This window comes from Ranitomeya variabilis, chromosome 5 (genome assembly GCF_051348905.1).
Source record: "Ranitomeya variabilis isolate aRanVar5 chromosome 5, aRanVar5.hap1, whole genome shotgun sequence".
NCBI lineage: Eukaryota > Metazoa > Chordata > Amphibia > Anura > Dendrobatidae > Ranitomeya > Ranitomeya variabilis.
Genome location: NC_135236.1, coordinates 548,025,904 through 548,042,595, shown reverse-complemented (window position 1 = coordinate 548,042,595; position 16,692 = coordinate 548,025,904). Strand labels below are relative to the sequence as shown.

At 39.7% G+C, this 16,692-nt stretch overlaps 1 protein-coding gene across 6 annotated transcripts in view; it reads right to left on the bottom strand.

Moving 5' to 3' along the window:
* Positions 1–5,704: 5,704 nt before the first annotated feature.
* LOC143776465 (uncharacterized) overlaps positions 5,705–16,692 on the bottom strand; it is a 156,447-nt gene continuing 145,459 nt past the window's right edge. For all 6 annotated transcript variants that reach the window (XM_077265880.1, XM_077265882.1, XM_077265885.1 and 3 more), the window contains 4 exons: positions 12,765–12,794; positions 10,198–10,222; positions 8,632–8,662; positions 5,705–5,854 (listed from right to left, as the gene is read on the bottom strand). In XM_077265880.1, coding sequence (XP_077121995.1) covers positions 8,658–8,662; positions 10,198–10,222; positions 12,765–12,794 — 60 coding nt within the window. In that variant the 3' untranslated portion in view covers positions 5,705–5,854; positions 8,632–8,657. The remainder of the gene's footprint in view (positions 5,855–8,631; positions 8,663–10,197; positions 10,223–12,764; positions 12,795–16,692) is intronic.

The window sequence follows — 16,692 nt, the reverse complement described above, 5'->3', positions numbered from 1 at the left end:
ACACATGCACACACATGTATAAACATACACACAAATGTACAGACAGATGCACAGGGCTGGTTCCAGGTTTTCATGGGCCCTGAGTGAAAGAGTCTCAGTGGGCCCTTTAACACATACCATGATTCATGATGCACAGATACGGCAGAGAAATATAGAAATAGTACACTGCCAAAGATTTCACTTTCTTCTTACATTACATAACTGATATCAATAGCTCAGAAACCGGACAGTATAGTCCTTCATACAGTATTATGGGCACCGCATAGTGCTCCATACAGAATGATGAGCCCCATATTTTGCACAATACAGTAAAATGGCCCCATAAGGTTCTCCATATAGAATAATGGACCCCATATAATGTTCCATACAGAATAATGGACTCCATATAATGCTCCATACAGAATAATGGACCTCATATAATGCTCCATACATAATAATGGCCCTCATATAATGCACCATACAGAATAATGGACTCCATATAATGCTCCATACAGAATAATTGACCTCATACAATGCTCCAAACAGAAAAATGGACCCCATATAATGCACCATACAGTAAAATGAGCCCCATTGTTAGGCGCCGGGATTCTTCCGTGGATGGATCCCAGGCCATCTCTGCCTCTGCTGTCTCCCATCCAGGCCCAGCCACTGGGATTGTTGATTTGCACACACTTTGGTCCCAGCATCTTGCACTGCTTTGTAGTGTCCATGTGTTACTATTGGCTCTCTAGCTAAGTCTATGGTAACCAGTGGTATACAGAGGCAGCCCTTCCCTCTGGAGTCTAAGTCCAGAAATCATCTTACTGAGCATGCCCATGATGTGGCGCTGTAACAGAGTGTCACCCCAGCCTGTACGCATGGACCATACTGTAATCAGGCTTATATTAGCATTCCTTGCCCTATATCTGCAGGGGGCATCTCCCATACACAAACCTGTATAGAGACTGCAGACAGGGTTTCTGGAAAGTTCTTAATCCTTGGAGCTATGTTTAAGGGTGTGGGTGTTGGGATCAGCCCCTTTGTTGGGCAGAGATACTAATAGTGGTAGGACAACAAGCCACATGTTCTGTTAGTCGATGCTGTGTGCTTTGAAGGACAAGGATCTGCAGCTACAGCTGGATCCTGGTATCATGTATGGAGATTGGAGATCATTTTGTCACATGGAATTGTGATGTCTCACCACCCTACTGGATTTAAGGACTGAATCTGAAGACTGTTGTTGTGTGGTGACTTGCAAAGGGCTGGAATTTTATGCTGAGGAGAGATCCCGGTGACCATGTATATTGTTAGAAGTTGCCACGAGGGAATGTGTTGTGTCCCTCATCTGCTGGAGCCATTGAATTCACTCAAGGACTATTTCTATTTCCTTGGCGTGTGATTGTTGGGTGACGCCCCTGGATCTGCTCTCTTTGTGTGGACTCATTGTGTGAACTCATTGTGGACTACTTATGAACGCTGCAGAATTACTTTCATTTGAGTTGTCTCAGTTCTCTGTTCCAATAAATCTTCCTGGATTGTTTATCGGCCTGGTGTCTCTTCCTGCTCTGTCGCATACCCCGTCACAGGCACCTTTTCATTGGTGCTCGGACACTGACTGCTATGGTGATGTGGCAGCCCTGTCAGTCTGGGCATTAGTGTTTGGGGTGAAGCCTAGCGCATAAAAGGTGGTAGGGTGGGTAAACCCCGCTTGGCTTAGCATCTGTCTCCGGTCGTGTGTGCGATTAGTACAGCTGAGTTGAAGAGCAAGTCCAACCACTAGCCTAGACTTCCCTGGGTGAGTGATAGAGTTGCACACCTAGCTTGCCATTTGCTTTAACCTCTGCGGGTTTAACAGGGTTTTGAACTTTTTTTATTTATCTGTGCCGCTCGGGGTTAACTGAGCTTGGTACTTATATTTTCTGTGCCGCTCGGTCGTTAGCTGAGCTTGGTACTTATATTTTCTGTGCCACTCGGTGGTTAGCTGAGCTTGGTACTTATATTTTCTGTGCCACTCGGTGGTTAACTGAGTTTGGTACTTATATTTTCTTTGCCGCTCGGTGGTTAGCTGAGCTTGGTACTCTGTGTCCTGTTTGCTCTGTGTGGCTTTAACGCAGTGTGTTCCCTAGTTTTTTTTATCCATCATTTGTTCACACTAGCAGCACGGTGGACCCCGGGTTGCAATTATACTTTATTATTAATTTTATTTGGAGCAATACACCAACCCTAACACCCATATAATGATCCATACAGAATAATGAGCCCCATATAATGATCCACAGAGAATAATGTACCCCATATAATGCTCCATATAGAATAATGGAAATCATATAATTCTCCATACAGAATAATGGGCCTCATATAATTCTCCATACAGAATAACGGACCACATATGATGCCCCATAAAGAATAATGGACCCCATATAATGCTTCATACAAAATGGACCCCATTTAATGCTCCATACAGAATGGGCCCCTTATGCTCCATACCGAATAATGGACTTCATATAATGTTCCATACAGATTAATGGACCCCATATAATGCTCCATATTTAAAAAAAACAACAAAATAATAAAATACTTACCTCTCTGACACTCCATTCTCCCCGCAGCTTCTCCACATAGATGAGACCGGACAGCAGCATCAGAACTTACCAGATGAGGACAGGGCCCCTCAGCATAATCTTGTGCGCAGCAGAATGGGCCAGCCTCTCCTGTTAGCGATGATGCTGCCGCTGGCTCTGTGATCGATTATGAACCACTGCCATTAGTTTTTCCTCAGCCCCCTCCTGCCTTGGCCCCGGTGCAGCTGCATCGGTTGCAACGAGCGGCATGTCCTCCCCTGTGTCTGGCCAACTAAAGCTCAGATTGCCTAGGCCAGAGGTGTCAAACTGCATTCCTCGAGGGCCGCCAACAGGTCATATTTTCAGGATTTCCTTAGCATTCCACAAGGTGCTGGAATTATTCTGTGCAGGTGATTAAATTATCACCTGTGCAATACAAGGAAATCCTGAAAATATGACCTGTTGTCGGCCCTCGAGGAATGCAGTTTGACACCTCTGGCCTAGGCAGTTTTAACTTAAGGATACATCCACACAAGGCAGATTTTTTTCAGAAATCTCTGGGTTGTTTTGTAGGTGGGTGGGTATCTGCAAGCCCTATTCACATAAATGCCATAGTTAAAGAATTGTGTCATGTGGTGTGTGAATTCACCCAAAAAGTTCAAAAACTAGCATACTCTGAGCTTCATTGGCAAGAGAGATGATAAAAACTGCAGCAGTGAGAACCTGCATGTATCAGTCATCTTTGTTATCCTTGTGGATAGGAAGACCCCCTTAAAACCTTCACCACCTTGCAATTTTCTATTTTTTGCTCCCCTTCTTCCCAGATCCATAACTTTTTTAAATTTGCTGTCCTATAGCCATATATGAGTTTGTTTTTTGCGGGACAAGTTATAATTTTGAATGGCACCATTGATTCAACTACATAATGTACTGCAAAACAGGAAAAAAAAATCCAAGTGCGCTGACATTGCAAAAAAGTGCAATTTAAATATAGTTTTTTTTTGTATTTTTTATGTACTATGTGCAATAGATGCTTAGATTGACCTGCCATAATGATTCTCCAGGTTAGTACGAGTATGCAGATGCCAAACTTATATATAGGTTATTTTTTATAGTGACAGAGCCACATTTTTGAAATCTGACCAGTGTCACTTTATGTGGTAATAACTCTGCAATGCTTCAACAAATCCCAGTGATTTTGAGACTGTTTTTTCGTGACACATTATAATTTATGATAATGGTAAATTTAGGTCAATATGTTTTGTGTTTATTTATACAAAATATCACAAATTTGAGAAAAATGTTAAAAAATTAGCAATTTTCTAAATTTGAATGATTATCCCTTTAATCCAGATGGTCATACCACAGAAAACCATTAATAAATAACATTTCCCACATACCTGCTTTACATCAGCACCATTTGTAAAATGTTATTTTATTTTGTTAGCATTTTAGGAGGTTTAAAAATGTAGCAGCAATTTTTCATTTTTTCAAGGAAATTTACAAAATTTATTTTTTAGGGACTTATCCATGTTTGAAGTGACTTTAGGGGTCTCGTATATTGGGAAACCCCCAAACACGATACCATTTTACAAACAGCACCCCCTGACATATTGAAAACTGCAGTCAGGTAGTTTATTAACCCTTCAGGTGCTTTACAGGAATTAATACAAAGTGGTATGACAGAAATGAAAATGTGTATTTTTACCACCTAAATGCCTCTAACTTCTGAACAGATTACTAGAGCTGTCAGACTGTAAGGCCACTATTTGGATGTGAAGTGCCATGGCAAACATCAGGACCACACAATCATGATCTGAGGGCACCAGTTTGGATAAAGAGGAAGTCCCCACACTCTGTTAACCATTTATGATGTAGTCACTATTGACAGCAGCATCTAAGGGGTTAAACAGATTTGGAAGGTGCAAACACTGATCGTGGCTGATACAGCAAGTTGTCAGCTATAGTGCACAACCAACAGTTGCAGGATTGTCACCTGTATGGAGATGCTAGTCTCTTATATCGCAGGTCAGTTAAAAGACGTATTGGCTGTCATTAAGGGGTTAAGTGGTGAAAAAAAATTCCATAATGTGTAAGAAAAAAAAGTTTCCATTTTACGAGATCTGTAGCATCTCCATTTTTCAGGATCTGGATGAGGGCTTATTTTGTGCGCCCCGAGAAGACGTTTTAATTGATACCTTGTGGGAGTAGGTATAATGTTTTGATCGCCTGTTCTTGCATTTTATTGCAATTTTGCTTTGGCCAAACCCCGTAATACGGGTGTTTCAACTTTCTTTTCTCATTACACCATTTACCGATTGGATTCATTTTATATTTTTTATTGTTTTATTTTGAATGCGAGGGCTTGATTTGAACTTTTGTGTTTCTTTAATAATTTTTAAATGTTTTGTTTTAATTTTTACTGGCTTCAATAGTTCCCTTCGGAGACTTAAAGCTGCAGTCATCTGATCGCCTGTGCTTCAGCCCTGCTATGTGTAGCATAAATTATGTTCTCCTATGAACACCGGCCATGCGCTGGTATTGTTTTTGCAATAGACAAAAGTCATTGGAGTCAATGGGAGTAGAAATTGCCGAATATGTTCGTAACCGATCACCGAGCCTAAAATTTCGCAGGAATAGGGTAATAAAATGGCACGAATATAGCAAATTCTGATTCGGGGACCAATTCTGAACATATTCACTCAACTCTAGTCCCCTGATGTCATGACTGCACATCGGCGTGCCCTGTGATCATGTGACAGGGGCATCGATGGGCGTGCCTTGTTATACACTTCCGTCTGGCAAGTGTTAAGTGCCGTTGTCAAAGATTGACAGCAGCATTTAACTTAACCATGAATCCACCTCCAGCTGTTAGAGGCACATGACAACTGATCACATCTCTGTTATGTGCAGGGAAAGATGCGGGCTTAGCACCAGAACCCGCATGAAATGCAGGGAGATAAACTTGGACGTACCTATATGTCCAAGGTCGTTAAGGACTTTGTTGTCATGATAGTATCCATTAGTCAGGTGGACTTTGGATAACCTAGACTGTGGAAGATATGCAGTAAGTTTTCCTTGATTGATTAAAAGGACCCAATGTAAAAAATCACTGAAAATAAAGTTACAAGCACTATTGAAATATGACAAAAGGAGAAATCTCATAGTATGCTGAATGGACTTTATTCAATTTATATGTACATTTAAAGAAATAACATTACACTATATTCTCCATATCATTTAAGGAGCAAAAATATAACATCTTCAGTTTATCTTCCAACATGAAACCTCTCATTCATCAGTTGAATATTTTCCTGGAGAAAGAAGCAAACAAAATATTGTTAAACTTGTATAATATTATATTGGGTAGAAAGTAAAAGCTTTCACTTAAACTAATAAAAGTGATACCGTAAATATCCTCTGATCTAGTGGGTAACCTCTGGACCATGTGGGCATCAGCAGGTGGACCCCCTCCAATTCAGTAGGTACCTCTCTATGGGTTCTTGTCAGACAAATTGAAGAGGTGTCTCATAGAGAAAACCATGGGAGTGCAGCTCCCCTTTTGGAAACCTCAAGCAGTTCTTGTGTAACAAAGAAAGCGATTAATTTGCCTGGCTGCCATGTAATAATACATTTCCCTACATTTAATAATACATTTCATTTGGCAGCTATCATTGGATAACTATCATGCCAGTGGACCCTGTGAGAGGCAGACATTTTGGCACTCATGTCTTGAGCGCAAAGACAGCCCACACTGGCCCTTCTGAGTTGTCCATTAGACCAAACTCCAGGCTCTTTAAGAGGCAAAACTGTTCATCTGAAGGTCTAGGTAGTAGTCCTCTGACCATTTCTGAAGACTTCTTGAAAATCCAGGAGAGTATACCACAAGCAAAGTAATGAAATCTATGTGATGGTTGGTTATAGCTTTTGATTAATACTCCAAATTACAATTTCAACAGAAATAGATGCTGCTGCTTTACTATGTGTTTGAGCATATCACCATGTAATATGCTAAGGCATTGCAGAGAACTCAGGGAGTAGGTTACAGTAAAATCACAGGAGGTAATACATTTTTGCATGTAGATGTGTCAATTTATTGTGTGTGTTGAATTGGGCATAAGTTGTATTAGTGGTGCAGAGTGGAATAAAACTTTATTAAATTCCACCTCTTCATTGCAAATGTATGTATGATGCTGACCTGCATAAGCAGGCAGCAATACACTAGAGAAAGAACATGCCTTCACTATAGCTTATAAAAGGTTTCTCAGTGTGTGAGATGTAATGACACATAATCCTCATTTCCAGGTCTAACCTGCTTCTCATCCCACATTGTCTATCCAGAGATGTATTAGTATCACGCTTATGTCTGTTGGGCATAAAGGATCAGCAGAGAAGACTGTCATTACATATCACACAAAAGTAGCCCAGAACAGGCTGCCCCTGTGTGACACATAATGACAGCCTTCTCTCGCTGCAGGGCAATTACAAGTTGCTTGAGCACAGCAAACAAAAGTGCGGTCACATTTCTGCCACTCACTGTGTCCCAGAAGCACAGTGAATGACAGCTCAGCCAGCCTATGGATGACAGGGGCTTTCTGGGCTGTCAGCATTGTCAGTGACAGATCGGTTATCCTATAGTATGCAGAGGATTGCTGGGCTGTCAGGTTTGTGTACGGAAATTCCTTGTAGCCCAATGAAGCCGGGCCTGCTGGAAATCTTCCATGTGTCGCCGTTTTAGGGTGATTGCTTGGCCATTTAGCTGGCTCACTATGTTGGAACTATTGCCAATCGTAGCTTTGAGCTCAGTGGTGTGTTTTCTCTGTACTCTGATATTCTGATCTTTGTTGCTGGACCTTGGATTTGCCATTTGACTACCCATTTGTATTAACCCTTTTGCCTTGACGCACTCTGCCCTTGGTATTCTGACCCCAGACTTTGACCTGACTCCACCTTTGTCTCTCCCCTGTTTATGACATACACTTCTGGCTCTTGACCTTGGACTACTTAAATTCCCCGACTTATGGCTTGTTCATTAGAAGTGACTCAGGGTCACAATTGTGATTACATCTGAGACTGAGGAACCTGCTCTAAGCTCTTGGGGGTGGGTGTTCTTTCTCCAGTGTGCTGCTTCTTGCTTATGATTGAGAAACATTATACAGGTAGAAGAAATACACATTTCCAGTGAAAACTATCTCATAACACCTATTTAGGCTTAACAAATGCTACTATCTCAACCACAGAAAGACAAAATGAAAAAGAAAATGTGCTGTTCTACTCTGCTGGTACTAGTACATCAAGTATCCAGTTCGACATGAAACATTTCGTGAAATGTCTTCTTAATATTCCATTCATGGAGTATTCCAGGCATATAATATTGATATCAGTTTGGTGGTGAATCGACATCCAGCGTCCCCAGGAGCTACATGGAAACTTTGAATAGAGCTGTGCTTTTCAGCTCAATTCATTGCTTACATCTGGCTGCCAGCTATGCTAACTACAGCTGGTTGCTGGAGATGCCAGGAGTCAGAACCCTCTTATCTGAACTTTATGACAAATTCCAGGGATTAGTTATTAATATTATATGCCCAGACAACCCATTTAGAAGTTTATTGGGAACTTGATACAATGTTGATTTTTATAAAGTGTCATGTATAGCTGTAGAGAAATTCCATAGATTGGACACACACATATACATCCCGTCGTGAGCTATTTCCTCTTTCATCAATCTCTCCCAACTCCACCATATATTTGAATATTTGGTTTTGCTGAATACACATGCATTTTATTGCTTTGTCTTATTTCCTGAATAAAAAAAGTTGGGTGTTAAAACTCAAATAGCCTGACCATTTATTCCCCCAATATAATGTGTACATAATTTCCCCAATATCTCATAAGGCAGTCAGCCGAGCCCATTAGCCCGTAGATGGTGAAATTAGTTTAATGCGCATGGGTAGCCCTAAATCTGGTGATGTGGAGATCTGACCAAGCATGCTGATTCTCCAACCCAAAAAATTGTATGGGAGTTTCAAAATAAGTAATCTAGAAACCAATAATCAAATAAAAAAACTAAATTGTTGTAGGCAATACTCACAGTTTAAATGAGGAGTTGCTGTAATGTTAAACTAGAAGTAAAATATAATAATTAAATAGATTTTGCAACATACTTCTGTTTCATAAAAGAAAACAATTAACTAAAGTGATTTTTAATTCTTTGGATTTCACAATTCTAGCATGTGGACTTAGGCCTGTTATTTGAGGAAAGTGGTATAAGGACTAATACTGTATATCAGGGGTGAGCAATTCATATTCCCTTGGGGCCACATGAGAGACCGTGACTGTTGTGGAGGGTTGAAATCATAGGCTAATATTAACATATTAATTATAATTATTTTATATTAGTATTAATTATATAACTTAATATTGAGCACAATTAAGTGTGCTGACATCCCCCTATACACCGTATGAGCCCACACACAGCCCCCTAAATACTGTAAGAGCCCAATCAAAGCCACCTATAAACCTTAAGAGTCTACACAAAGACCCCTATATACCGTAAGAGTCCCCATATAGCCTGCTATATACAGTATGAGCCCCCCACATAGCCTCCCATATACAGTATGAACCTACACATAGCCTCCTATATACAGTATGAGCCTCACGTAGCCTCTCATGTACAAAATATGCCCCATTTAGCCTTTTATATACAGCATGTATCCCCTAGAGCCTCTGAAATACAGCATGTGCCCTATGTAGCCTCTGATACACAGCATGTGCCTCATGTAGGCTCTGATATGCAGCATCTGCGCCATGTAGCCTCTGATATACAGCATGTGTTCCACATAGCACTTTATGTACAGCATGAGCCCTCACATAGCCTTTTATATAGATCATGAGCCCTCACATAGCCTCTTATATAGAGCATGTGCCCCACATAGCTACCTATGTACAGTATGAGTCCAACATAGTCCACCGATATACAGCATAAGCCCCACATTGTCTCTTATATACAGCATAAGCCCCCTATGTACAGTATATAGCCACACAGCCTCCTACATATATATGCAAATATCCCATACACGTAAAAAAAGCAACAAAACCTGTTCACCTTGCATCAGTTCCCCCATGCTCTACCTCTGCTCTGACTCACCGCAGGCAAAGCTGATGTGATGTAATGTCTTCATCACAAATGCTGGCTCGCACACTGATTGGTAGAAGATGGGGCGATCAGCATCAACCTTCACCAATGTATTCACTGCTGTCTTCATCCAGAGGATGTGCAGAGTGGTGACAGCGAGCGGCGGTAACGAATGGACGGCAAGTGAGGGATGGCATGGTGCAGCCCGTGGGACACAGTTTCAGCCCTTAGTCTGTCTGGGTCAGAAGGCCCAACTGTGCCTGCCAGAGGGCCGGATGTGGCTCGCGGGCCGCACTTCACCCATATCTACTGAACATTGCAAATTAAAGCATCAATGTGATCTGTTGACCAAGACTACTACTACACTGCTCCTAAGCCTAATCAGTGGAGTGTTCCAATAATTACTGTCAATACGACCCTGATATATTCTGCCATTTGGCCTTTTTTATTGCTGACATGGCATTAGTGGTTTGAGTTTGTGTTATTGCAAGTCTTTCTGATAGAAATATAATGTGTACAAACCTTTTTCATGATTTGCCTGATTTTTCTGAAATGGAAAAATAATAAAACAATGGTTGATTTCAATGAAGATTAAACTTCCAATACTATCCAAATATTATTATAAATAAATTCTTACATACTGGAGATACCAAATTTGATGAGGTAAAAAGAGACTTCTCACACTGCTGTCCACTTTGTCTATCTGATCTAATACTAATCTAATACTGAAGATTTCGGGGGAGGTGAGGTAAGACGAGACTGCTCACACTGCTGTCCACTTTGTCTATCTGATCTAATACTGAAGATTTCAGGGGAGGTGAGGTAAGACGAGGCTGCTTACAGTGCTGTCCACCATGATTATCTGATCTAGTACTGGAGATACTTGGGGAGGTAAGGTAAGATGAGGCTGCTTACATCGCAGTCCACCCTGTCTCATAATGGAGATATGATGTGTGCCGAGGTAAACAGAGGCTGCTCACTATCTAATCTAACACTGGAAATATCAGGGGTGCTGAGGTGAAAAAGAATCTGCTCACACTGATATCCACCCTGTCTGTATGTTCTAGTACTGTAGATGCCAGGGATGCAAAGGCAAAAAGTAACAGCTCACACTGCTGTCCACCCTATCTGTCTGTAGTAATGGAGATACTAGTGGTGCTAATGTAAAAAGAGATTGTTCAAACTTCTGTCCACCCTGTTTATCTCATCTAATACTGTAAATGCCAGTGGCTAAAAATAAGCTGCTCATAATACTGTACACCCTGTCTACCTGATCTAACAGTGGAGATAACGGGAGGGTTGAAGAAAAAGAGGCTTCTCACACAGTTGTCTACCCTGTCATTCTGAAAGACTATACATGGTGTAGGTTTCATTGGCTTCCTACTGCAGGCACCTAGCCTAACATTCTAGGATAGGTTTTTTTGAGCACATCAAGTTGGCGGCCATTTTACTTTTATAGTCTTTATTTCCATAAACAAAGTGATTTGCGATTTGCCAATTATATGCAGCTACTATTTAGGAATTTATTTATAAGGACAATTAGTTATTTACTTTTTTCTATTCTCAAAGAACCTCCAAAACTCTAAAGTTTATGCCTCTCCTAAATTTATTTAACATTAGAATATAGTTCCATATACTTTTTCTTGAATGCTGATACTGAAGAACATTTCATAATACAGGGTGGGCCATTTATATGGAAACAATTACACATGAAAAAAATGGGAATGGCTGGTGATATCAACTTCTTGTTTGTGTCACATTAGTATATGGGAGGGGGAAACATTTTCAAGATGGTGGTGACCCAAAGAATATAGTCTAAGGGGGTCAGATTGAGAGACCTTGGTGGCCACTAGACTGGTCAGTCTCCTGATCTGACCCCCTAAGACTTATACCTTTTGGGTCATCTGAAGGCAATTGTCTATGCTGTGACGATACGAGATGTGCAGCATCTGAAACAATGGATTCTGGAAGCCTGTGCTAGCATTTTTTTGCGGTGTTACTATATGCGTGTCAAGAATGGGAGAAGAGGGTTGCATTGACAATCCAAAACAATGGGCAGCACTTTGAACACATTTTATAAGTGGTCATAAACTTGTAAATAACTCATGAAAGAATAAAGTTACGTTAAAACCAAGCACACCACTGTTTTTCTTGTGAAATTCTCAATAAGTTTAATGTGTCACAGGACCCTCTTCCCATTGAAAAAAATAAAATTGGATCCAAAATGGCCGACTTCAAAATGGCCGCCATGGTCACCACCCATCTTGAAAAGTTTTATCCCTCCCATAAACTAATGTGCCACAAACAGGAAGCTGATATCACCAACCAGTTGGTTGGCTCCAACTTTATAAATGGCCCACACAGGTGTATCCATATAAATGGACCACCCTGTATATATAGGGTAGAAACTACTATAGTAAATCTTGCACTTCTCAAGTTTCCATTGTATGACAAATGGAGAGTATAAAAAATATGCCCCAATACATGTAAAAAACACAAGATCTACAAAGTAATAACAGATTACTGAAAGCATTCAACCTCTTTAGATTGTAAATGTGAACTCTATTACTGCACATGAAAAAGGGTGCAGCATTTAAGCATAAACCACGATTATACATCATTTTTATGATAATTGTCTTCATGCATACCCAAGCTAGGAAAATTATTAACATGATAAAGAGAAAAAAATAGCAAGGAAATAATGGCTCATGTGTGGCTAGCTTATTTCAGGTAACATAGAGTGGCGGTTTGTATTTTTTTTACAATTGCTACGTGAGAGTACTTTGTTTGTAGAGTATTCACAATAAAACCCCTTTAAGAAAGAATAGCATCTTAAGTGTAAATATTGCAGTGTAAATGTGTCTTTAGAGTGCACTGTCTCAGGATTAGACGGTAGTGATAAATATGCCCCATCGGGTTATACCTATTGCCGACCATGACAGTGTCAGAACCCTTGTGTCACCCCTGTCTCTTCAGACCTTGGACTAATAAGAACACAGATGATTATGATATACATTATCTATTCTGTTTGTAGAATTTGAAGAATCATCTATTGTCATGTACAATAATGTGTGTTTGTAGGAACTAACCTCTTTGGGAGAATCATCTTCTTTGGAGTTCTACAACAAAACATGTAAATTACACGTGTAACTTTGTGCAAATAGCAGAATACACATTTGTATATTAGTTAATTTAGGTTTGAGATATTCTAACACTGATTAAGATAACTATATGAAAGAAAAAAATTATGGTGAATACATCTTTAAATATTAGATTGATGTGGTTAAAGGGAATCTGTCATCTGTTTCATTCTGCCCAAACCGAGGGGCAGCAACAATCAGAACCTGGCAGCGGGATTGCAGCTAAGGTACGGTATATTTTTCTCTTATGCATTTCTGTACTGTCCCCTGGCCGGCTCTTCCCAGCGCCGCTATAGGTGATTGACAGGTCTCTGTTTCATAACAGAGAAAAGATAAACTAGGCTACAATCATGCAACCACCAGGCTCTGATTTATATTGACCGCACTTTGGGCAGTAATCAGATGACCGGTTCTCTTTAAAGGAACCTGTCAGCAGGATTGTGCTCAGTAACCTACAGACAGTGTCAGGCTGGTGCTGTTATACTGATTAAAATGATACCTGGTGATGAAATCCATCTTGTGGTTGCTGTTTAATCTTTATTTTTAGTTTTGAGTTAATGATATGCTCTTGCTCTATGGCGGCCTGTGGGGGGTCTTCATGTGGTGCTCTGATTAGGTGTTCATGTGTATGGCTTCTGACAGATCACTGATCCCTCAGTAACCTGCCCCCTACTTTACATAATCAATATTATGTATTTAAAAGAAAAAATCCCCTTCTGCAGGCAGGCGTCTGCGAGGGAGCCTGTGCTGCACCATGATAGCATCCACAATATGCATTTAATTATTCTTTTTAATGGTATCCATAAATTCCTAAAATAATCAGTTTGATGATAGCGCCGGCCACACCTCCAATCCGGCGATCCGATAGCTGCCACTGTGCAGGCGCTGGCGGCGTCATCGTGCTAGAGAAAAAAAAGCCTCTTCCAAGATGGCACCGCCACCTGCGCAGCAGTATCTTTTGTTTCACCTAACTTATCAGCCAACGCCATCTTAGTGGAGATAAATGTATATATATATATATATATATATATATATATATATATATATATATATATATATACACTACCGTTCAAAAGTTTAGGGTCACTTAGAAATTTCCATATTTTTGACAGAAAAGCACAGATTTTTCCAATGAAGCTAACATTAAACGATTCAGAAAAACACTCTATACATTGTTAATGTGGTAAATGACTATTCTAGCTGCAAATGTCTGGTTTTTAATGCAATATCTTCATAGATATGTATTTCCAACAACCATCACTCCAGTGTTGTTGTTGTACTTTGTGTTTGCTAACTGTGTAAGAAGGCTAATGGATGGTTAGAATACCCTTGAAAACCCTTGTGCAAGTATGTTAGCACAGCTGAAAACAGTTTGGCTGATTAGAGAACCTATAAACCTGACGTTCCTTTGAGCTAGTTCTGAATCTGGAGCATTATATTTGTTAGAAAAGAAAAAGCAACAAAGATCAGCTCACAATTTTTTTAATTGCACTTTCAGCCTGTGACTGTCACTGGTATGAATCACCCGTTTTTGTGTCTCTGGATATAAAGATGGATTTTGGACTTATGTGCTATTAATGAAAATGGAATAAAAGTTATTTTTTATGGACATCACCCACGCTGGACTTCTGCTTCACCTTCATACTGTGAAGGAGAAAATGGCTAATAAAATCAATTATTAAACCTTATATAAGTCAGTTCAGATATGGTGTAGCAAGATGGCGATTGTGTCTTTGAAGCTGTCTTGGAGATCCTTGAAACTGTCCTGGAAGGAATCTTTGGAATGCAGGAGTGAAGGCACTGGAATACACCATATTTGGAAATGAAGCTTGGACTGGACCAATTACAAAGTGACTAGCTGTTCAGAAGTTGTGCGACCCCCTTATTTCCTGCTCTTAGTATATTCTTTTGTTTTTGAGAATAAAGTTCAGTTGGGCACCGACTTTGACTGAGAGAGGAATGTGTATCTGTCTGTGTGTTTGATACATTCTTTGGCCTCTAAGCGCGCACTCAGCTTATATTTGGTCAGGTACAAGCAATCATATTGATCTCACTTTAAGAGATCACCCTCACAATACTACTTGCAGCACTGCATGATCCGCTCAGTGGGACTGAGAGGAGGTAAGCTGATCTTTGTTGCTTTTTCTTTTCTGATATTCAGTGCGATCTTGCTCCCCTCTCAAATATAACCTTCCATCATAATATCCTGAGCAAGACACATGGGTTACCTTTGACTAAAATGTCACATATGGCTTCTAATGTGGACACAGTACAAGGACTACACACCACACAATCAGAGGAAGAGCTTACAGCTAGAGGAAATAAGGCACAAGAAATATTCTCAAGAAACAAACCTGACTACACAAAGGAATCATGTGAACTTGATAACCTTATGAAACTATTAGAAAATTACAAACAAATGAACTTAAAACATGGTGGGACTTTACCACATTGAATGCGTATATCAGTAAAAACATGATCCCAAGGGGATTCAGACTCAAGAAGAAAGCAACTACTATTTTTTCTGTAGAATTATATTTTATTCAAAATCCATTAAAAATACATCATATGCAATAATATGCAAAATAGTGATTAGTGACTAAATACAAGGTGCATCAAAAATTCCACGAACCATGGACGGAACATCAGGTAATACATTATTGCGGTATTTTATAGTTTATATACATGTGCAAACTAGCATTAGGTTGCGATGTGCAGGAGGTATAAAGGTATAAACCCTAAGTATAAATATATCAATGGTGCACCCTCTCTGTATCAGCCGCACATCGCATCCCAACTATCCGCAAATATAAATGTGCATATAGTATACAATAAGTTATTTACCCATGAATGTCTGTAACCGTCAATCCAGGTCCTGGAAAAGTACCCTGGAGGGGTACTTTTCCAGGACCTGGATTGACGGTTACAGACATTCATGGGTAAATAACTTATTGTATACTATATGCACATTTATATTTGCGGATAGTTGGGATGCGATGTGCGGCTGATACAGAGAGGGTGCACCATTGATATATTTATACTTAGGGTTTATACCTTTATACCTCCTGCACATCGCAACCTAATGCTAGTTTGCACATGTATATAAACTATAAAATACCGCAATAATATATTACCTGATGTTCCGTCCATGGTTCCTGGAATTTTTGATGCACCTTGTATTTAGTCACTAATCACTATTTTGCATATTATTGCATATGATGTATTTTTAATGGATTTTGAATAAAATATAATTCTATGGTACTTTTTATCTTTTTAGCCCATTTTTTGGACTCGTGTTTCTCCTATATATATTATGTGCTATTGAGTCGTGGCATATGGTAATTTACTGACGCCCCCTGTTTATATACTATTTTTTCTGATAGCTTTGAGAAATCGTGCTATGAGGTCCTGGATAATTGCTCCATTCAGCTTATGAAAATTATTGTTCAGGAAGATGAGAAAGTTTTAGCTTCAGTTCATGGACAAATTGATGGGACTAAAATCTCTTTAAAAGTATACTCATCTCTGAAACAATATGATGAATGGATGAAATCTATTAAACTAAATCTCAACAAGCTTGAGGAATACATTACCCAAATTAAAATTAGCAAATTTGAAAGGGACCATCAGGATTATATTCGTAATGCGGTATATGACTGGCATGAAAAAAGATGTGCACCATATAAATCACCTAATTCAGTCCTGAAAGGGAGTAATAGAAATGGACAGATGAATTACCAAAAAAAGAAGGGTTAACTTCTCTGATACGGATGTCTCTCATGAAAATTCAGACAAGTATACCTCAGGAAATATGTCTGATTCCTCTTATGAAAGACAATTATTTACCCCTCATCATGACCAAAGATTTGGGAAAGAC